Source organism: Plectropomus leopardus, chromosome 14 (genome assembly GCF_008729295.1).
Source record: "Plectropomus leopardus isolate mb chromosome 14, YSFRI_Pleo_2.0, whole genome shotgun sequence".
Lineage (NCBI taxonomy): Eukaryota > Metazoa > Chordata > Actinopteri > Perciformes > Serranidae > Plectropomus > Plectropomus leopardus.
The window spans coordinates 11,138,550-11,161,194 of NC_056476.1; the positions used below are offsets into that span (position 1 = coordinate 11,138,550).

A 22,645-nucleotide genomic window follows, 5' to 3' on the forward strand; every position below is an offset into this window, starting at 1 on the left:
TCGGATAGCCTTTGCTTTGGAATCTCAGCTCTTTATTGTCAAAGTTAAGAGGTGAATTATAAAAGCTGAACAAAATATGCAGTGCTTTGAGAATCTACCAACTATACCAGTTTAAACATGCATACAGTATTTCTCAGGATCATTGTATAAAAACAGCTGTTTGCCTATGGAGCTGCTGCAAAGAAATCAATCTCAATTTCCTGTGCATAATGTTGATTTATTGTTGATCTCACAGGCAAAATGCTTGTTTTGCTCCTGAACAATCCAATCAAAGCTTTTACAGAATGGAGTGACCTACATTTTATGACTCGCTGTAATCACAATCACATACAATTGTTATATAGATTACTCCTATTGCACTGCTATTGTACCTTTCTTAACATGGACTGGTTTGGCCTTTTTCCTCGACAATGCTGGGAGAAAATGCAATTAATACATTTTTATTAATTGCTTAATTACATCACATTAAAGTGAAACGACAGAATGACAAAAAGAGCTGTTTTTTGTTGTTTTTTTTAAATATTCAGTTAATATATTTGTCACCAAACATGACAATGTGTGAAGTAAATGTTGTTTTTGTACCTTTTTCAACAGTTGGTTTGACTTTGTCCTCTGCAACTTTGGGCTCTATAAGAATGTGAGCATTTTTAATACTTAGTAAGTAGCCATCTAGACTGATTATGGTTACCTTAGTCACACTACAGTGCATAATTAGCATTTAACAGGATACCAATTGTTTTTTAAAGTTACAATCCCAGAAAATCATCTACAGGCAGATGATTTTGAGGCAGGCTACCTTTCTTCTTTAAGGCTGGTTTGATCTTTTCCTTCTTTGTTTCAGCCTCTGTTTTAGAAGGAGCTAATTCAGATGGAAAAAAATGTGAATATTCATAATATAACATACTATATCTTGTCTGTGAATTGCGGTTTTGTTTTAATTAAACATTTACCTTTCTTTTCATGAGCTGGCTTAGGCTTCGCCTTTGTAACCTCAGGTGCTGAGTGTAATGAACATAATTTGTTTTAAGGATAGTTTTGCCAAACACATTCTCACTCCCAGGAGTGAGAATGTGAGATCGGAGTGAGATCGGGTTGTTTTGCCTAGAAATGATGGATTTTATATTTTACCTTTTTTGGCAAGAACTGGCTTGGCCTCTGGTTCTAAAGAGAAAGAAAAAAATAACATTGGCCAGACGATTATTGCCTTTTGATAAGCAATTGCATCCTCCCTTGCCACAACATGGTGAAAATTGAAAAATGCACTCACACTAAATTTTCTAAAATATTATGAGATAGAAAGTACAATTACTCAGCACCTTTCTGTGAGATTTTTGGCTTTGCCTTTTCTTTCACGGCAGCTTCTACATTAAAGGAAACAAGGGAAAATGTCATAATAACTATCTGAAAAGTTTCAAGCCTTGAAAGCTTTTCACACTTATGCAATGCAGTTTAGATAAAGCATATAATATCTGCGGTAAAGAACATGCAAACCCCAAAATATCAAGTTATCAGCTCATAGTCTCAGTTTATAGTGAAGCACGTACCTATTAAAATGAAGTTGAGTAACATCAGTTTTCAAATGACAACACTAATGTAACGTAATGACATTGTGTTGGCTTTTCACTCAAAGAACCAAGGTTACAGACCATCTCTCCACTCTGTAACATATTCTGTACGTATGGGGATTGACCCCCTGCTGTTAGGCTACAAAGATACTTCTTTAAGACACTTGCCTGGCCCCAAGATTCACCTAGAAAGTTATCAATGGCATGTAATCACAGATACTATGATCAGAACTGTCTCTGGTCTAAAAGCTGGAGAGAGTCTCTTTACTCAGAGAATCAAGGTTACAATGTAACCTCATGCTCTCTATCTCAGCGAGACTCTTTCTCCACTCTATTATTTATTCCATACATACGGGGAACTCTTTGAGACACAGCGTGATGAGACAGTGCTACCCATGAGCTTAATTTGTGACACAATGGTGAATATTTTCAAATGTACACTAATTGAATAACAAAAATATTTGGGGGACTTTGCACCTAATGCAACAAGGTGAGCAGTTCAGCAGAGTGAAGGCTCTGTGAACGTACTTAGGTCTTCACCATGCACTTATCTTAGATATTCTTTTAAGTTCACATCTTGAAAAAAAAAACTTTCTTAAATGAACAAAATGCTGAGATATAGGCCTATAGTAGTATGCTTTTTTATGTTTTCATACACCCTTTAAAATCAAGGAGGCACATGACCAGATTTAAAACAGGTTTGCGGGATAAATTCAGGTGCATGGAGCTCAATTTAAGACAGTTTTGCTGTCTACTGGCTTCCCTACTGAAAGACACCAAGTTTGATAAATCTTGACCTTTTGTATTTTCTGTTGATGAAGTAGACTGAAACATTGTTGCAGCCTATTAATGGCTTTAGGTGTAACTTTTGTAATGAAATTATGTAAAATACTTTGAGCTGGAGTGCAAACACAAGTAAAAAATGCATGTAAGTTTGTCTGTTTGACTTGTGGACTGCTGGCCAACAAGCCGCACATGTTCACTCCTCCCCAGCCTCATTTTGGGGAGAGAGAGGGGAGAGCTGGCTGCAGATAGCCGACTGGCGCTGCACTCAACACCGACAGCTACTGAGCTGCCGACCGCGAGCAGTACGCAGTCTGTGCAGCTCTCTTTGCCGTCTCGACCAGGATCAACCAGACCACGATCCATATGGACCGGAAGTCGAAGCCAGTCTGCGCGCAGCACGGGCCCCACCAAGCGCCTTACAGCCGCAGCACGGCTCGTTGGGACTTTGGCATCAAACCACCACGAGCTACTTTGTTCACCCAAGGCAGAGAGATGCCGACACGACAGCCAGATCAACCAGACTGGTATCCTCCGGACCGGAAACAACCGGACCGGGTTCAACCAGAACAGGTTCACTGAAAGTCAGAGTCCATGCTTTCAGATTTACTTTAGATTTAGGCTTTCGAGAGTGAATACACACACACCGTCACACACACCACTCAGTACCCGCCGGACACCAAGCAACCTGATTATACACCAGCACAGGTGCTTTATAGGTAAGCTTGAGGGCGTGACCGGCACGCAGGTGTGTCCACGTGCACTAACAGCAGATTTTGGAGGACGAAAATTGATCAATTGACAAGCAGCCAGGGTTGGTAATAAGCACCAGCCACAAGCCAAATGCTGGTAAAATATGCACGTTTCTGCTAGATTTTCTTTGCTCACCTGCCAAAAGAACAACAGCAATCTGTTGTGACTGATAGATTTTTTAAAGTCCACCGGCCACAGTGGCAGGTAGACAAAAAAGGTAATATTCAACACTGAAAACTGCAAATAAATATATGAATAACAATAACTTTGGAAAAGATGAATTTCAGAAATAAAGAAATAATTGGCTGTAAAATAAACATGGAATAAATAAACATGGAAATAAATAAATGCTGAAATAATTGCATACAAGACAAAGAAATACAACCAGTATATACACGTAGTTGTACAGAAATGTAGATATATAATTAGACTATGTTCACTTTCATTATCAGCTTCTATTTATTTCTGTATTTATTCAAATATGCATTTATGAATTCATTTATTATTATTATTATTATTATTATTTCATTTATGCATGTTAATTTATTCCTGTTTTAAATCATCCATGTATTTTTTTTTTACATATTTATTAATTTTTACTTCCATATTTATTGATCTATTTATACTTGTATTTATATTATTTATTTTCATATTCATTTATTTAATCCTGCATTTTTTGTAATTTCATATTAACTAATTAATTTATTTGTAAATTTTTATTATTATTTTATTTATTTATACTTTTAAAAAAATATGTATATTTGTATATTTAGTGTCACATCTCAGTCTTAATTTATTTACCTATGTACTGATACTTAAATCATCATTTTTTGTCCTGCATAAGAGGGATCAATTCTGAAACAAATGAAATATGTAACGGAGTGGAGAAACAGTCTTGATATAAAAGAGAGCAACACATTTTGGGTAGGTTATCCCACATCTTTGAAATTATCAATGATGATTTTGTAAACTTTACTGTTTTCATCCTTAGCCACATGTTAAGCACCACTAAAGCACTACAGAGACACACTTCTGCTGCATACCTTTCTTCTTTTCAGCAGATTTAGGTTTTGCTTTGATAACAGGTGCTAGAGAAATAAACAATCCTATTAATTCTAATGTATACAGTTTAGTAAGAAACCACATCATAAACATCACTACAACATATTAAAAATAAGAAATTATACACAAAAACAAACCTTTTGCGGGAGTCACTGGTGCGGCCTTCTTCTCCTTGAGAACGTCAGCCTCTAAAGCAAAAAATAAAAACAAAAATATCAGTCAAGGTAGTGATTTCCAGCACTTTGTGTCCATGTCAATAGAGAACTGATGTAGTTTACTTACACACAAATTTTCCTGACACCACATAATTCAAGCATTGTTTAATAATCAGACCGTCAAAATAATAAGTAAATATTATTACAGTAAATAGTAAAAGCAGTAATAAAATATGAATAAAAATGTTATTGAAAAAAATAACATAAAAAATGTTTTTAAAGTTGAAATGTATTGATTAAATAAAAACACTATTTGGTTTGCTTATTGAAATGACAGGTGACTGTTTTGTAGTATTACAGTATCTTTCTGTATACTTTATGTTGCATTACAGTGCATTTCCAATAGTTTTGTAGTAGTACAGTAAGTTAGTGGCAACCTAGCAGTCACTAACTTACTGTAAATATACAAGAAAATCATTTACAGGTGATCATTAGATGATGTTTGAATGGTAAAACCACATTAAGTACTGTAACTACCTTTTTTTGTTGGTGCTGGTTTGACTTTCTCTTTTGGAGTTACAGGCACTATAAAAGAGTAAACAAAAATTAAAAATAAATAATTGAAAGCACCAGTTTTGTTGTCGTTTAAAAATTCAAAACTTATAAACACTGAGTAGTTGGCATTTTGAATAATAAAAGAGCATATGAAAAATATTAAGAGTTAGTGTGCTGGCAAAAAGACATACCTTTCTTGAGTGGCACAACTTTCACCTTCTCCTTTGTTACAGAGACATTTTTGTGCGGCACTTGTGCCTCTGTAAGAAAAAAACAAATGTGTAGGAAAATCTACTGCTTCATTGTTTAAACACAAAGGCCGATTATTGTCCTCTTACCTTTGACTACCGGGGCTGGTTTTGTCTTGAGTGGAGCAGCTTCTGTGCAAAGAGATCTCGTGTTTGTCACTTTTGAAAATAAGATAATACGTTGGGACGATAAAGCCAAAAACAAAGATTTGTCTCACCTCTCTTTGTCAGAGCTGGTTTGGGCTTCTGTTTTGGAACCTCTACTGCTAAATAAAACACATACATGCATGACGTTTGGTATGCAAAACCAAACACATTTTTGTGTTTGAAATATCTAAAACATGTCCTACCTGTCTTTGCAGAGACTGCTTTGACTTTCTCTTTTGGCGCTTTGACTTCTGAAAACATAAAATACAAATGCTTAGTTTTATTGACTCAAATCAGCAAAATGGGGAAAAATCTGAAACTGTGAAGAAAATGTACCTTTTTTCATGGGCACTATTTTGACCCTCGGTTTTACTATAGAGGCATTTCTGGCCTCTTGTTCTGAGAGCAGAAATTTGGAAATAATATACTGATTCATTTTTGAATTGCAGCAAGATGTAGATGGTTTGAGATATATATATATATATATATATATATATATATATATATATATATATATATATATATATATATATATATATATATATATATTATGTATATTAAAAACATCAACCACGCTTACCTTTTTTCAAGATGACAGGTTTGGCCTTTTCCTTAGGAGCAGCAGCATCTGTGTGTCAAAAGCAAAAGTGTTTCTAACAGAAGGATAGTTTTAATTCCACTGCAGTAATAAATCATGTTTATCTTTCACAATAAAAACGTTATCAAGAACTTAATTACTAATAAAGTTTTACCTTTCTTAGCAGGAGCCACTTTGGCCTTTTCCTTTGGAACTTCTGTGTCAAAGAACGGAGGCACAAAGTGAGCTTTGACTTTTAATAAGTTACTTTTAGAGTTGACATCAAAAACATCTGCAGAGTTAACCCTTTTCTTCTAAAGAACATTATTTGTGTGTGCCATAAACCGTGTTTATATACCCTCGGTTTAGGTCCACTTTGCCAAAACTAATGACGCCTTACATACAGTGAATCGCTGTACAATTTACATTGCACATTCTTTTTATACTTTCATTTACATTTTGTACTGTGAGACCCCCCATTTTCCTCTTATGATTATGTTTGCACCAATGCAGAAAGGCAAAATCCATGCATGTGAAAACCTACTTCCTATTACTTCTGATTTTTCAGGCTGAAGTTTGTGGTGTTATTGAACTACACTGCATTACATATGGAGAGCTGCCTCTGCTATTTAGCCTAACCTCATGGATATAAATGCAGTATAAAGTCATTGGTGGAAGGATTTTCAGTGTTTCAGCTATGATTTCTGCGATTTTTACAGTCCTCTCTGACTGAAACGATTAGGTACGCAATCAGACTTTATCATCTGCGAGTCTTTGCATTACCTGCTTTTAAAGGTTCAGGTTTGACTTTTTCCTTTGGTTCCTTCTTGGGCTCCTTGTGATGAACCACTGCTGGAAAAATATGACACAAGAAAGCCCTTAACTTTTGAGTATATATAAATATATGTTTTTCATATGAAACTTCATGTGAATATGTAATTTTGTATGTGTATGCTACACAAAAAATAGGTATAGTATCTAAGTATATTTTAATTCTGGATTGATCTAATAAAAGATCAATGAGATATTAGGTTATGAAACACTTAAATCGCTAAAAAAAACCTCAGATTCAATTTATTTTATTTTTTTTACAAATGAATTGTCAGTTGACACAAAAGCATGCTCATACCTTTCTTTGCAGGTTCTGGTTTGGCTTTCACCTTAGCAACTTCAGGAACCGCTATTATTGGGGAATATTCAAAAATAAAAATCATGAGCTCATCTTAACTTCACATAAACCTTTGTCTCTGCAAGATTCATAAAATACTGGCCACAATAATAAAATGTCACTGTGACCTGTTCTTTTACTGTATTATCTCACCTGCTTTTGTGACATTAAGATGTTCCTTCTTCACAACAGACGCTACCTCCTTCTTGACCACTTTAATCTTCCTTGCAGCCTTTTTGGGTGCAGCGTCTGAAATAAAAAGACAATGATAATAAACCAGTTTCACAGAAATAAGAGGTGATAAATATAAAGGACTTGTCAGTCTATTTAGCCCTGTTTAGGCTCCACTCAGGCCCTTCTTCGGGACCTAAGCATTTCTGTAGTACAGCTAATGTTTACAGATATTGTATTGTGATGAAAACATCATATCATCATATCATAACGACTCTATGGATGGCCTTGCATTACCTGGTTTTACAGCGTCAGGTTTGATTTTTTCTTTTGGTTCCTTCTTGGCCTCGATGGGAGCTGCAAGTGGTGGAAAAATATGACATTATAAAGCATTTAAGTTTGAGATATATATAAAGAATAAATTGTGGAAAAGTGTTTATTGTGTCACACTTCTGGAAACATTTTATGACCATAATTAAGGAAATTAATTATTTTACTATTAACAAACAATAAAATCGTAATTAATATTGTTTACCGATTACTTTAATAGTCAATTGTCACACACAATATAACATTTTATATAGTATAACAAGTATTTCAAAATAGTTATCAAATGATTTGAAAACCTGTAAGAAATCATAAAACATTAAATAGATAGATGGACAAGATATCTGCAACACTTTGTTAATGGTTAATGAGTGGTTTGTAAGCTATTTATAAACATTATTTGGATGGATATTATTAAGGCAGTTTACAAAATATTTAATAAACATTCAAAAAAGTGTTAAAAATATCTGGTCCATTTAGTTACATAATGTTTTTGTGAATTATTTCATTCATCCATTCTGCACTAAAGAACAACTAATGTTTTTTGAAATACTGTATTTTCATTAAAAGAATACATGTATTACAACAGTATTTCTACACATGCTCTCAGTATGGCTCATTTGACGACTCTTTTATTACCTGGTTTCACAGTTTCAGGTTTGATTTCTTGCTTTGGTTTCCTCTTGGGCTCCTTCGGAGCTACCACTGGTGGATAATTATGACATTAAAAAGCATCAAGTTTTAGGTTTACATAAAGATAGATGTTTATTATGTGATACTTTCCTTTAATATATATTTTCATGTGTTCTACACAAACAAGGTCAGTGCCAGCAATCAAAAAATATGTATAACATCTTATTCGGTTGAGTTTAATTCTTGAATGGACTGAATTATTTAATGAATTAAGACTGGGGAAATATTATGTTATGGAGCATAAAAACAGCTATAATACATCAGATTCAGTTTAATTTCTACAAATGAAGTGACAACTGACACAAAATAAAAAAGCATGCTCATACCTTTCTTTGCAGGTTCTGGCTTGGCTTGCACCTTAGCAACTTCAGGAACCACTATTTTTGGGAAATATTCAAAAATGTAATTCATTAGCTTATTTTAGCAGCACAGTAAAGGTTAGCACTCTATGCAACTATAATTCTAGTTATAACTATAATTCTAAACAAATTAATCATTGACACAAAGTATTAAAGCATATTCATACCTTTCTTTGCAGGTTCTGGTTTGGCTTTCACCTTAGCAACTTCAGGAACAGCTTTTATTGGGGCACATTTAAAAACACAAGTTATTAGATCATTGTAGCCCCACATTAAATATGGAATTCCAGTAGACTGTATAAGACAAGTACCACACCAAAAAAAAAAAAGAAAAAGAAAAAAAGTGAAATTCAATCTTTCAGATTGATGCCCATCATGTTCTGTTGCCTTGAACATTTACATTACATTATTTTCATACCAATCCAATAATAAAGCCGTGTTAAGAAATTAATCTCCAAAATATCAATTTCTTTGGCTCTAAGTATTTTTTAGTAATGATAGCCTATTATACAGTAGGTTTTCCTCATAAAAACATCTCTAGCAAATTTGCCATCTTTTAATGAAGCATGTAAATGTTAAAGTCAAGCTGAAACATGAATAACAAGTCAAATTTCACTTGACAGCATTAAGGTAACAACAAATTGTCGGTAGTTTCCTGCACATGTTTTTGAAATTGTGTTAATGATGATATTAATGGCTACTGAAGCACTACAGAAACACACTTCTGCTGCATACCTTTCCTCTTTTCAGCAGATTTAGGTTTTGTTTTGATAACAGGTGCTAGAAGGAAATGCATGGGCCTATTAATTCCAATGTGCACAGCTGAGTAAACCACTGTTGCAAAACTGCAATGTGATTAAAAATAAAAGACAGACCAAGACATTGTGAAATAAAGAAAAACAAACCTTTTGTTGGAGTCACTGGCTCAGCCTTCTTCTTCTTAACAACCTCAGCTTCTACAGCAAATAATAAAAAACAAAATTTCAGTCAAGTTGGACCTTTCCAGCACTTTATGTTTCCACAGTTTCCATGTTTATACAGCTCATTTACACACACTTTATTTACACACTTCTGATACCATATAATTATATTAATTATATATAATATAATTGTTTATATATATATATATATATATAGTTGTATAGTATAATATAGTTGTTTAAGAAGCAGACTGTCAAATATATATATATATATATATATATATACTTTGTATTGAATATGGATTATAATTTATTGGTAAAACTGAATTCATTGTTGCTACCTTTTTTCATTGGTGCTGGTTTGACTTTTTCTTTTGGAGTGACAGGCACTATAAATGAGTGTTAAAACATACAGTTAGATAGTAGATTAAATGGAAAGCAAGTAAGTCAAAACTTAAAATAGATGTTGAGCAGTAAGAACTTTGAATATTAAAGGTATAAACTGTATTCGGGAGCTCATAAGGGCCTTAAGAGATATACTATTGTCTGTGATCTCACACACTGTATTTTATAATTGACATGTGTTTACACTGAGTGTGGCTTTGTTATTTACCTGTTTTTGTAACATTCAAATGTTCCTTTTTCAGGAGAGGAACAATCTGCTTTTTCACAGCTTTCAGTGCAACCCTCTTAGGTTCATCAGCTGAAATGAACAGCAGAAGGATGAACAATAATGTTATTTGTGGGTGAGGGCAGTCTCTTCTTTTTCTTCCTCTTAGATCATAATACAGCTGGATGTATACTATGTCACTGCAATTACTAACCGCAAGGGTAGTACTAAATAAAAGCATGTCCATACCTTTCTTTGCAGGTTCTGGTTTGGCTTTCACCTTTGCAACTCCAGGAACCACTTATTAGGGAATATTTAATAAAAAAAAGAGTCAGAAACCACAACGTAAACTACAGCAGCAAAACTGCAATGTGATTAAAAATAAAAGAGAAACATGTACATCGTGAAATAAATGAAAGTATCAAAACAAACAAACAAACAAACAACAAAACAAACCTTTTGTAGGAGTCACTGGCTCGGCCTTCTTCTCCTTGCGAACTTCAGCTTCTAAAACAAATAATAATAAAAATATCAGTCAAGTTGGTTGTTTCCACTGACACCAAATTCAAACATCTAGAATAAAAATTGTTTAAGTAGCTAACTGTTTAGAATTTGTTTTAAAAAAGTGAATAATATTGTAAAAAATTAAAATGTCATACTATGATTAGAATTTGAATTATATTTGATTAGTGTAGCTAAATTTATCACTGTACCTTTTTTTGGTGGTGCTGGTTTGACTTTCTCTTTTGGAGTTACAGGCACTATGAAAGAGTGTGAAAAGACACATTTTGATAGAAGTGTAACTAAGTAAAAATAAAAAAAAAAGATGCTGAGTAATAAAGGTATACTGTTGTGGTGATAAGAGCCAAATGAAAGTCTACTCTTCCTGATTCGTGATCATTTTTTTTTTTTTAGCTCTTACTCACTGTTTCTTACAGCTGACATATGTTTCCATAACAATGTGACCTGTTATTTACCTGTTTTTGTAACATTCACGTGTTCCTTTTTCAGGAGAGGAACCGTCTGCTTTTTTGCAGCTTTTAGTGCTGCCCTCTTAGGTTCATCAGCTGAAATGAAAAGCAGAGAAACCAATATACCAACATTTTTGGGGCGAGGGCAGTCTCTCTTTTCTCCTTTTTTATTTCCACTTATACAACTGGGTTTAAGTCGTGTCATTGCAAAATTCCTCAGTTACTGACAACAATGATAAATGTTTATGTGACCTGTTCTTTTACATACTGTATTGTCTCACCTGCTTTTGTAACATTAAGATGTTCCTTCTTCACGACAGCTGCTACCTCCTTCTTGATTATTTTGATCCTCCTTGCAGCCTTTTTAGGTGCAGCGTCTGAAAAAAAAAACACAGGGCTGACTTAACCTTTTACATAAAGAGGATACCCAATACACCCAAACCCAACAAGGAAAACCTGTCAATATAGTTAACCCTCTCGGACACCAGTTAGGCCTCACTTTGGGACCTTTTGTACTAAAGTGCAACTTATTCTTATTTTATGAAAACTGTATGACAACAGTATTTTAGCTGCGCTCGCAGTATGGCTGTATGACTTTGCATTACCTGGTTTTACAGTTGCAGGTTTGCCCTTCTCCTTTGGTTCCTTTTTGGGCCCCTTTGGAGCTGCCACTGCTGGAAAATTGTGAAATTAAAAAAGCTTTAAGTTTAAGGTTTATGTAAAGATAGGTTTTTATGTGACACTTTATTTGAAAATGTAATTTTGTATGTGTAATACACAAAAATGGGCATAATATCTAAGTACATTCTCATTCTTTAGGTGTGAGGTATTAGGTTATGGGGCATCTAAAAAGCAGCAAAAAAACCCTCAAACTCACTTTACTTTTACTTAATGAACTGACATATGAAAAAAAGAATAAATGCATGCTCATACCTTTCTTTGCAGGTTCTGGTTTGGCTTTCACCTTTGCAACTTCAGGAACTGCTATCATTGGGGAATATTCAAAATTATAATTTCATTAGCTCATTTTAGCTTCACATCATCACACTTTACATCATCATAACATTATTTAGTCCCGATCCAAAAATAAAGAAAAGTGAAAAACATGCATCTTTATTTTTCTTTTAAAATGTAATAACAATTATTTTTTTATATTATCCAACTGGTTTTCTGCAAGAGCTAAAACTAAATTGTAAGCCCAACAATTTTTTTGAAATTATATAAATGATGATATTCTAAACATCAATCAGCAGTCACATGTTTATAGCTACTAAAGCACTTCATAAATACACTTCTGCTGCATACCTTTCTTCTTTTCAGGCGCTTTGGGTTTTGCTTCGATAACAGGTGCTGGAGAAAAACACAGCCCCAGTGTATAGTTAAGTCAGCAACCAAATAAAGAAAACTACAATGTAATTAAAAGTAAGAGAGAGAGATAAATACAATGTGAAATACATGAAAGTGCTCAAGAAAAACAAACCTTTTGTGGGAGTCACTGGCGTGGCCTTCTTCTCCTTGTGAACTTCAGCTTCTAAAGCAAATAATAATACAAAAATATCAGTTAAGTTGGTCGTTTCCATTGACAATGCATAATTCAACATCAGGACTAACATGTGATTATTAAGCAGACTGTCATTGGTACATAATAATGTAAGAAATCCACATATCATACTAGGATTTCAATGTAGATGATATTTGATTGGCAAAACTAAATAAATCATTGTAACTACCTTTTTTGGTTGGTGCTGGTTTGACTTTTTCTTCTGGAGTTATAGGCACTATGAAAGAGAATATATTCAAGTGTGAAAGATACAGCTAAATAAAAGATTAAATTAAAATTATTCTTATGTTTATGCTGAGGAGTGCTTCGTCACTCAAAAATGTATGTTGAGCAGGTAACATTTTGAATTATAAAGGCCTACTGTAGTAGTGAGCTGATGAGATCCATGTTTTTAACATAATATAAATGTATTATTATCAACACAGTTGTTTTAAATGCTGGTCTACTCCTCTTGGTTTATGTTATTTTTAATAACAGAGTATTGTTTGTGACACATACTGAATTTTAACATATTGCCACACTGAGTATGGCCTACTTACCTGTTTTTGTAACGTTCACGTGCTCCTTTTTCAGGACAGGAACTTTCTGCTTTTTTGCAGCCTTTGGCACCTGTGCTGCCTTCTTGCGTTCATCAGCTGAACCGAGGAGGAGAAAAACAAAAAATAATTACAATATTTTTTTTGTGGAAGATTATTACAGAAATGTAAACACATATTAAGTATGAATATGAATTGTATATTATTCATAAAAGAAAATCAATGACTGTAGCTACCTTTTTTTGTTGGTGTTGGTTTGACTTTCTCTTTTGGAGTTACAGGCACTAAGAGAAAATATTAGTATGTAAAAAGATACAGTTAGATAAAGAAAATAAATAAACAGTATCAGTGTTCTCATGGTTTAAAATTCAAAACTCAAAAATGTACTATATATTTAGCAATAAGCACTTTATATAATAAAGCCATATTTTAGTGGTGAGCTGAGAACAATAGTCTTAAATACTGCTCTACTCCTCTTCATTTATGATATTTTGAAGATTGCCTGTTGTTGGCAATCTCACACACTGTACGCTAAAGTTAACATATGATTGCACCGTGTGTGGCTTGTTACCTACCTGTTTTTGTGACATTCACGTGTTCCTTTTTCAAGACAGGAACTATCTGCTTTTTTGCAGCTTTCAGTGCTGCTTTTTTGGGTTCATCAGCTGAAATGAACGGTAGAAAAATAACCAATAATGTCATTTTTTGTTTCGGAAATTCTTAGGACATTTTTGTAGTTCCATTTATACAACTGGGTGTAAGCTATGTCCCTACAAAATTCAGCAATGCTAACTACAAGGATAAAATGTTTGTGACCTATACTTGTTCAGTCTGTATTATCTCACCTGCTTTTGTAACGTTGAGATGTTCTTTCTTCAGGACAGACGCAAGCTCCTTCTTGACTACTTTAATCTTTCTCGCAGCCTTTTTGGGTCCAGCGTCTGAAATAAAAAAGCAAATCTGATTACACAGCTTAATTATACAGAGGAAAGAAATATACCCGTCATTAAACCAATTTATTTACCCTTCTTTAGGCTCCAGTCAGAACTAATTAAATACCCATCAACCTTAGCTATACTTTGTCTTTAGTGCCAATTAGCAAAAATGAACATGTTGGCACGCCAAACATAAATGTGATACCAGCTACACATCAACATTAGGCATTGTAATTTCATGGCTGTAGACTCATACTATTGTTAATAGACTGGGTAGGAAAAGTCAATGGATCCAGATATTGTGTAAAAATACTGCACTATGGGCCCATGCCTACCTGTCTTAATATCCCTCTTCTTGATAGGTTCTTTGTCTTTTTGAGTCTTCTTGATTTCTTTCTTTTCTTTAGAAGGTTGTGTTGGTTTGGTGTCTTCCTTGGAGATCTTCTTTGGTTCCTTTTCTTCTTTGGGAATCATCTTGACCTCTTTCTTTTCTTTTGAAGGTTTCACTTTTTCTTCAGAGATCTTCTTTGGTTCTGGCTTTTCTTTGGTGTGCATCTTCGGTTCTTTTTCTGCCTTTCTAGACAGTTTTGTAGGTTCTTTTTCATCTTCAGAAGGTTTCTTTGGTTCTTGTTTCTCTTTTGAGGGTTTCTTTGGTACTACCTTTTCTTTGGAAGGCCTCTCTTGCTTTTCCTCCTCTTTCACCTCCTTAGGAGGCTTAACTGGTTGTTTCCTCTCTTTGGAGATCTTGTCTAGTTCTTCCTTTGCAGGCTTTGTGACTTCCTCCTTTTCTATTGGAGGCGCTTTAACTTCTCTGGCCTCTTTATGTGTTTTTTCTTGGTCTTTCAATTCTTTCAAGGGCTTCCTTGGTTCTCGTTTTTCTTTTGGAGGCAATACTTCTTCCTTCTCATCTTTGAGAAGCTTTTTGATATCAGCCTCTTTAGGCTTTGTTGGTTCTTTCTCTTCTGACACTTCCTTCTCTTTTCTGTGAGGTCTTTCCTCCACAGTTGGTGTCTTCAGGTCTTTATCCATCTTTATAGGCTTTGTTACCACCTTTTCCTTGACAGAAGGCTTATCTTTTTCTGTTATAGGTTTTATAATTTCTTTCTCCTCCTTTGGCGGCTCCCTGTCTTCCTTCCCCTTCAGTTCTTTGGGCTTCATCTCTTTCTCTGCTTTCTCCTTTTGAGGCTTTTTCAGTTTTTGCTCTTCCTTAGATGGTTTCAAATCGACCGCTTCCCTGGATAGTTTCTTCTCCGCTTTGAGAGACTTCTTTTCTTCTTTGGGTGGTTTCTTCACTTCTCTCTCTGGTTTAGGATGTTTCTTATCTTCCTTTTCTTCTTTGGAAGGTTTCACCTCTTCTTTCTTCTCTTTAAGAGGTTTCTTGGCTTCTCTCTCTTCTCTAGATGGTTTTTTGACTTCTCTCTCTTCTTTGAGGGGTTTCTTGGCTTCCTTCTTTTCTTTGAGAGGTTTCTTCTCTTCTTTTTCTTGTTTTGAAGGTTTTGCCTCTTCTCTCTTCTCCTTAGAAGGTTCCTTGACTTCTTTCTCTTCTTTGAAAGGTTTCTTCACTTCTTTCTCTTCTTTAGATGGTTTCTTGACTTCTTTCTCTTCTTTGAGAGGTTTCTTCACTTCTTTTTCTTCTTTAGATGGTTTCTTGACTTCTTTCTCTTCTTTAAGAGGTTTCTTGACTTCTTTCTCTTCTTTGAGAGGTTTCTTGACTTCTTTCTCTTCTTTGAGAGGTTTCTTTACTTCTTTCTCTTCTTTAGATGGTTTCTTGACTTCTTTCTCTTCTTTAGATGGTTTCTTGACTTCTTTCTCTTCTTTGAGAGGTTTCTTTACTTCTTTCTCTTCTTTAGATGGTTTCTTGACTTCTTTCTCTTCTTTAAGAGGTTTCTTGACTTCTTTCTCTTCTTTGAGAGGTTTCTTTACTTCTTTCTCTTCTTTAAGAGGTTTCTTGACTTCTGTCTCTTTAGATGGTTTCTTAACCTCTCTCTCCTCTTGAGATGGCTTCTTGACTTCCTTCTCTTCTTTGAGAGGTTCTTTCACTTCTTTTTCTTCTTTGGGTGGTTTTTTGACTTCTTTCTCTTCTTTAAGGTGTTTCTTGACTTCTTTCTCTTCTTTGGGTGGTTTCTTGACTTCTTTCTTTTCTTTGAGGAGTTTCTTTACTTCTTTCTCTTCTTTAAGAGGTTTCTTGACTTCTTTCTTTTCTTTAGATGGCTTCTTAACCTCTTTCTCCTCTCGAGATGGCTTCTTGATTTCCTTCTCTTCTTTGAGAGGTTTTTTCACTTCTTTTTCTTCTTTAGATGGTTTCTTGATTTCTTTCTCTTCTTTAAGAGGTTTCTTGACTTCTCTCTCTTCTTTGTGAGTTTTCTTGACTTCTTTCTCTTCTTTAAGAGGTTTCTTGACATCTCTCTTTTCTTTGAGGGGTTTCTTTACTTCTTTCTCTTCTTTGGGTGGTTTCTTTACTTCCCTCTTTTCTTTGAGAGGTTTCTTGACTTCTTTCTCTTCTTTGGGTGGTTTCTTGACTTCTCTCTCTTCTTTTAGGGGTTTCTTGACTTCTATCTCCTCTTTGGATGGTTTCTTAACTTTTTTCTCTTCTTTGGATGGTTTCTTGACTTCTGTTTTTTCTGTGGAGGGTTTTAGTACTTGTCTTTTGTCTTTAGGTTTTGCATGCTCTTTTTTCTCTTTAGAAGGCTTCTTTACTTCTGCCTCCTCTTTGGACGGTTTTGTAGGTTCTTCCTTCTGTTTAGGTTCTTCCTCTAAAAGCAGTCATCATAGTGTCAGTTTTTCATATTAGATATCTGCAAAGGACTTAATGGTGAAGCAGTCCTAAAGGTAGACAAAGCACCCGGGGCCTTTTGTGTACAAGTGGGAAAGTTACTAACACAAAAACATAAAACATAATTTGTTTTGAAAAACTATAATGGTATACAGTACACCACTTTTGTTGTTGACAATTGTTATTAGTTTGTACTTTCTTCAGTAAGTGCAATTACCTCTGGGCTTGGGAGGTTTCTTCTCAAGTGGTTTGGCCTCCTCCTTTATCTTTTCTTCTTTTAGTTCTGTAATCAACAATAAACCGTCATATGCAAAAATATTTATATAGTACATTCTTGTTTTTGTTATATTATACTGAATCCATGCATTTAATTACAACTTTAAGAAGTAAAAAAAAAAATAATGTTGGTAGTAAGCAAACTGAAGAAGGTGCACAACTTCAAGAATATTACCTTTAATAATGGTATCTTTAACTTCTTTCACTGCATGTCTTTCCTTTGCCTCTTTAAGAACTATATAATGCAGAAACATGTTTAAAAAATACAGTGCATAGCAGTTCAATTCTGACCAGTAATCAGTGTAATATTGTTATCAAGACAATAATTCATGCATGCATATGCACTATAAGCACTATAAGCACAACAGTGCTAAAAACATTGTGATCAAAAACACACCTCAGGCTTGATGATATTATGTTGTCAAAACAATCCAACCTAAGTTTTTAGAGCTAGGTTGCAGAGATCTAAAATAAAGTAACAATATTTAGTAATTTGTTAATTATTTTTCATTGATACATAATTCACTATTGGAGAGAAGATCATACAATACATCAGAGACATATCAATGCTTCTCTCAGCCTGCTAGCTCCATCTGGTTGACCTTTCTACTATTGGCAAGGCAAGGCTGTTCAGTCTAAACACTTTAGTACACAATTAGCACCATGGGAAATAGATTTGTCTTTGCCGAGTCATCAAATAGAGCATGGTTATAGGAGCTGAAAATTGTAGGCACTGTACTGAATTAGTCACAAGATCCTCTTTCCATGCAGCTATTAACACCAAAGTGATGAAGAGTTTCTGATCTAAATAAAACGTGACTTGATCTTGCTATGGCCATCTTTGCATCTATAATTTGTCTCTTAAAGAATCACCAACATTTTTGCGAGTGTGATCGTCTTTCCTGTGGTTAGATGAGAAGATCGAAATCAGTTTAATCTCAGTGTGTCCAGTAAATGTACTGGTCAACCACTTGAATAAATTTTTTGAATGCAAATTTACTCAATTTAAAAAAATATATATGTAGTAGGGGGTTCCTGCTCCATTCTGCTTTAAGCTGTGGTCCTTGGCCCCTGCTTTTGGGCAAGTTCTGCAAGTGAGTCTTTGTTGCGGCAGTTTAGCTACTTCCTGATACCTTCTCCTTTAATTATGGGTAAAACAACAGAAAGAGGAGAAGGTCTATTCCTAAAATGTTGGGATGTTTCTCTGATCTGTAATGAAAACCCTTTTGTGATGAAAACCATTCTGTTGGTTTGAATTTTGATGATTAACACAATGTAACATACAAAACAAATAAAAACAATAAAAAGCACTAAACTGAAAATATGAAACATGCTACATCAGTCATTGAACAATTATCTGGTAGGCCCTAATATCACATCGCAACCAACTGTCAAAAAGCATTCAGTATCATTTGAAAATGTGTTAAGAAAATGTGAAGATGACACATTACATTTATCGTTAACACACTCACCATACAAAAACATTTTCATAACCAGAAAATGAAAAAGAAAGATGAAGACTATGTGATGATGAAGGTGGGAGTGTTGTACCTGTCTCATTTTTGGGAAGGCGTTCTCTGTGAGCAGCTTTGGATCCGACTCGTTTGAGCCTCTCAAAGGGAATATGAACCCTCCTCTTCCGTTTGGGTTCAGTTTTACCGCTTTGACTGTTGTTGTTGTTTTCATCATGATCGACGATGATGTCCGAATATTCGTCCTGGTCATCGATAGTTTCTTCTTCCTCGTCATCATCAGATTCAGGGACTACACTGACATTATCGGGTTTTTCAGCTGACAGAATTTTAAGATCAAGTTGTTGGACAGATGACTCTTCATCTTCTTCATCTACCTCCATCTTCTCCACTTTGTCCAGTTTTTCTTCCTCTTCATCCTCTGAAGCTTCATCATCATCCTGACCTAAAGCTTCATCATTCTGGTCAGTTTTTACAAGCTGATCTTTTACATCAGTGTCTGTTATTTCAGTGTTTTCTTCGTCTCTTTTTTCGCCAACGTGAAGATCTTTATTAATCTCCTCCTCATCAGCCTCTTCTGATGTTGTCTCCTCTTCCTCAATTTCTACCAGAACTTGTTCAATTTTTGTCTCCTCCTCTTCCTCCTCCTTAGTTTCCAGGAAATCTTCTTCAGTTTTGGTCTCCTCCTCTTTCTCTTTTACCACAAGCTCTGTTTTTGGCGGCTCCTCCTCCTCGTCCTCATCCTCCTCCTCCTCCTCCTCATCTTCATCCACTACTGTGTCTTCTTCAGTTTTTGTCTTCTCCTCTTCCTCCTCCTTAGTTTCCAGCAAATCTTCTTTAGATTGGGTCTCCTCTTCTTCCTCTTCTACCACAAGTTCTGTTTTTGGCTCCTTCTCCTCTTCCTCCTCCACTATTATGTCTTCGTCAGTTTTTGTCTTCTCCTCTTCCTCCGCATCTTCTACCAAAACTTCTTCAGTTTTTGTGTCCTCCCCCTTGTCCCCCTCCTCTTCTTCTACTGCATCTTCTATTTTTGTTTCCTCCTCCTCCTCTTTCTCCCCCTCTACCAAAATGTCTTCAGCTTTGTTCTCCTCCTCCTTTACCAAATCTTGCATTTCGGTTTTCTCCTCCTCCTCCTCTTCTTTTAATGCATTTTCTACCTTTGTTTCCACTAAAACTTCTTCAGTTTTGGTCCCCTCCTCCTTTTCTTCTTCTCCTATGTCTGTTTTAATATCCACCTCTTCTTGTTCTTTAACATCCTCTGTTTTCAATTCTTCCTCTTCTTTTGTGCCAACACCGTCTTTATCTTCTTTCTCCTCCTCGTGTACTGCATCCCCCTCCGTTTTAATCCTGTCTCCCTCTTCTCCCTCATCTTCCAGTGGTGTTTCATGTTCAGTCTCTTCAAGGTCGACATGTTTCACTATTGATGTGATAGTAACAAATTTAGTGCCCATTATCGAACGTGTATCTGACTAATATGGCGATTAAAGAAAAGAAAACCAAACGTATGAATACCATCATCTTCCTCCGTCACATCTGCTCGGCTGGCAGCGTCAGTCGGAATTTCGGCCTCCTCCTCCTCCTCAATCTTTGAGTCTTGGGCTTCACTTAACTTTGCAGCAGCAGCAGCAGCTTCATCTTTAGCAGCTTGCATGATCTCTGCAACTGTATCATCAACCCATGTGACCTGTCTTATCTGACTTTCACATCTTTTACATGGAAACGCAGCTCTAAACTTATTTTCAGGTACAGAAGAACTTGATGGGGTGAAATGGGAACAATGACCATTCATAATATTAGATACTGTTGTATACACCACATGCTGCAGTTACAACATAATAATAAAAGAGCTGTCTACAACATTCAGAACATCTATGATTCAAGGTCTAGGATTGTCTGCACGCAGTTCTCAAGCCACCTTGCAGTAACAGTGCTAACTTAACAAACAACTCTAACAATTCAGAGCTAACCGGGGGGAAACCAGAGGGTGGGTGCTATGCATCAAAGACAAGGCCGTACCAATATCAGAGCGGGGTGCAGAATGGTGGTGTTGAGCTATCTGGTGCACAAAGATGCACACACGATTGGACCATCTCTAACATTGGACAGAGACAGAGAACATCAATATCTTTACATAGCTAATTGTTGTTTGCTGCTATATTAATGTTCTGAATGTCGCATACAGCTCCTTTGTAATAAGTTTACAGGCGAAAAATCTTAGGAAATGACCAAAACCAATTATGGAGTAACTCGTATTTTTAATCTCTTTTTTTGGTGCAATTTTATAGAATTTTGCCAGGCAAAAAAAGTGGCATGTTTTTTAAAAGAATAGATATTTCTTAGATTTTGCATCATGAACAAAGGCATCAAGAAATCATTTTGTGATTTGAATGGACGCCACGTAACAATGTCACATTATTTGTCACGCCCTAGTTGTGTAAAGCCCTTTATTCCTTTTCCTCTCATCGCCACTTCCCCTAAACGTCCTGAAGGCTAACGTCTGAAACATGTGGTGTACACTTGTATGTTTTCATGCAAAGAGAAAAAGTAAATATTCAATATGAGAATACATGTCATCCAGTTTGACAAAAGCAGATACATACAGAAAATCATAGATGTTAAAATGAAATACAGGCGGTAGTTGGTCAGTTAATCAGAGGAATAGACATATATTAAACACAGATGTTTAGGCTCATAATAACGTAGAAATAATCTTTTAACACAAGAAACAAAACGTGATGGCACAAAAATAACTTGCAAAAACACATGAATGCAAAGTTGCATGAATGTTACATTCAAAGATGCAGTCACTAAATCCTTATATTGACATTTATCACAAAAGTAAAAAGTGGTTATGATACACTCTGTATCTGTTAAAGTGTAAAAAGGAATAACATTGACATACAGTATCATCATACTTAAGGCTTGTTGTATTACATTCAACAACAATAAGGCAGACTTAAGACCAGTTCATACAAAGAGGAAAAAAAAAACAAAAATCAATGCGAACATGCATGAAAGGCGACTAGCTGCTGGAAGCACACATTGCACCTGTACAAAAATAAATGGTATTCTTACCTTTTTCAAAAGGTGGCAGAAATTCACCTACATTTCAAAGAAAATATAGTAATGAAAGACAATTAGCTTAATTTTAAGACTTAATTTTGATGTTACAGCAAGAAAAAGGTAGAACATATTGTCATAACTTACCTTTCTTTTGTACCAAATGTATATCAGCTGGAGGAGCTACAGTTTCATCTAAACAAAGGGAAGATGCAGACATGTTGTCAAAATGGACTGTTATTTGCAGCCATATGATATGAAGATAGCTTTAGGTGTTAAAACTAAAAAAAAGTGATACCTTTTTCAGTTACTACATTTACGACCGGTGTGGAAACAGGTTCACCTAAAACAAGAGAAGGAAATATGATGAAGTATGCATCAAAGTGTCTTAAATTTTTGAGTATTTGTGTATTATTGTATCTTTTAGTTGAATTTTAGCAAAGGTTTTTTTTGTGTAACCAGTGCATACAAGCATACCTTGATCACCAACAAGCATGCTTGACATGTAAGCCACAAACAAATCTTTCTTGTCTGAGAACTCCAACACGGCATCTTCCACAACTTTCATGGGGTCAATGGAGACTTCAGGTATGATGCCTATTATATCAAAATGCCGCAGAGTCAGTTAAAACTGCTGTTCATCATACAAAAAATACACCTACTGATTGTTTACTATTTCTTTCATTTCTACACTTATTCATATCTAGGACTGAGTAATTACAACAAATGCAAACACAGTGAGTTACACCAGCAATAGTGTAATGTGGCTGATTTGTACATTATAAAACAGACCTTGTTCACCAATCAGCGTTGTGGAAACATAGCTCACGAGCATGTTTATCTGTTCTGTGATGATCTCTGCTGTTCTTTTCAGACCTGAGATCGGGTTGAATCCCACAGTGTCCTGGATATCTGATTAACAGACAGGTGAAAGTGAAAACTGCAGTTAGCAGGCTACAGCAGAGTAC

At 35.2% G+C, this 22,645-nt stretch overlaps 1 protein-coding gene across 1 annotated transcript in view; it reads right to left on the reverse strand.

The window, feature by feature from the left end:
* The window catches only part of si:ch211-266g18.10 (axoneme-associated protein mst101(2)), a 33,410-nt gene that overhangs the window by 6,134 nt on the left and 4,631 nt on the right, over window positions 1-22,645 (reverse strand). The window contains exons 9-59 of the mRNA XM_042500757.1: window positions 22,470-22,589; window positions 22,155-22,274; window positions 21,976-22,020; window positions 21,825-21,872; window positions 21,693-21,719; window positions 17,321-17,380; window positions 17,087-17,152; window positions 16,527-16,849; window positions 15,597-16,232; window positions 14,432-15,545; window positions 14,007-14,102; window positions 13,737-13,826; window positions 13,398-13,445; window positions 13,165-13,260; window positions 12,795-12,842; window positions 12,545-12,595; window positions 12,370-12,414; window positions 11,998-12,048; window positions 11,670-11,738; window positions 11,346-11,441; window positions 11,071-11,160; window positions 10,807-10,854; window positions 10,550-10,600; window positions 10,343-10,393; window positions 10,097-10,186; window positions 9,825-9,872; window positions 9,469-9,519; window positions 9,299-9,343; window positions 8,731-8,781; window positions 8,531-8,581; window positions 8,151-8,216; window positions 7,482-7,541; window positions 7,167-7,262; window positions 6,975-7,025; window positions 6,629-6,697; window positions 6,021-6,062; window positions 5,849-5,896; window positions 5,605-5,667; window positions 5,472-5,519; window positions 5,340-5,387; window positions 5,212-5,253; window positions 5,065-5,133; window positions 4,856-4,903; window positions 4,301-4,351; window positions 4,145-4,189; window positions 1,317-1,361; window positions 1,129-1,161; window positions 951-998; window positions 797-859; window positions 583-627; window positions 372-413 (exon numbers count right to left, since the gene is read on the reverse strand). Of these exons, the coding sequence (XP_042356691.1) occupies window positions 372-413; window positions 583-627; window positions 797-859; window positions 951-998; window positions 1,129-1,161; window positions 1,317-1,361; window positions 4,145-4,189; window positions 4,301-4,351; window positions 4,856-4,903; window positions 5,065-5,133; window positions 5,212-5,253; window positions 5,340-5,387; window positions 5,472-5,519; window positions 5,605-5,667; window positions 5,849-5,896; window positions 6,021-6,062; window positions 6,629-6,697; window positions 6,975-7,025; window positions 7,167-7,262; window positions 7,482-7,541; window positions 8,151-8,216; window positions 8,531-8,581; window positions 8,731-8,781; window positions 9,299-9,343; window positions 9,469-9,519; window positions 9,825-9,872; window positions 10,097-10,186; window positions 10,343-10,393; window positions 10,550-10,600; window positions 10,807-10,854; window positions 11,071-11,160; window positions 11,346-11,441; window positions 11,670-11,738; window positions 11,998-12,048; window positions 12,370-12,414; window positions 12,545-12,595; window positions 12,795-12,842; window positions 13,165-13,260; window positions 13,398-13,445; window positions 13,737-13,826; window positions 14,007-14,102; window positions 14,432-15,545; window positions 15,597-16,232; window positions 16,527-16,849; window positions 17,087-17,152; window positions 17,321-17,380; window positions 21,693-21,719; window positions 21,825-21,872; window positions 21,976-22,020; window positions 22,155-22,274; window positions 22,470-22,589 (4,947 nt within the window). The remainder of the gene's footprint in view (window positions 1-371; window positions 414-582; window positions 628-796; window positions 860-950; window positions 999-1,128; window positions 1,162-1,316; window positions 1,362-4,144; window positions 4,190-4,300; window positions 4,352-4,855; window positions 4,904-5,064; window positions 5,134-5,211; window positions 5,254-5,339; window positions 5,388-5,471; window positions 5,520-5,604; window positions 5,668-5,848; window positions 5,897-6,020; window positions 6,063-6,628; window positions 6,698-6,974; window positions 7,026-7,166; window positions 7,263-7,481; window positions 7,542-8,150; window positions 8,217-8,530; window positions 8,582-8,730; window positions 8,782-9,298; window positions 9,344-9,468; window positions 9,520-9,824; window positions 9,873-10,096; window positions 10,187-10,342; window positions 10,394-10,549; window positions 10,601-10,806; window positions 10,855-11,070; window positions 11,161-11,345; window positions 11,442-11,669; window positions 11,739-11,997; window positions 12,049-12,369; window positions 12,415-12,544; window positions 12,596-12,794; window positions 12,843-13,164; window positions 13,261-13,397; window positions 13,446-13,736; window positions 13,827-14,006; window positions 14,103-14,431; window positions 15,546-15,596; window positions 16,233-16,526; window positions 16,850-17,086; window positions 17,153-17,320; window positions 17,381-21,692; window positions 21,720-21,824; window positions 21,873-21,975; window positions 22,021-22,154; window positions 22,275-22,469; window positions 22,590-22,645) is intronic.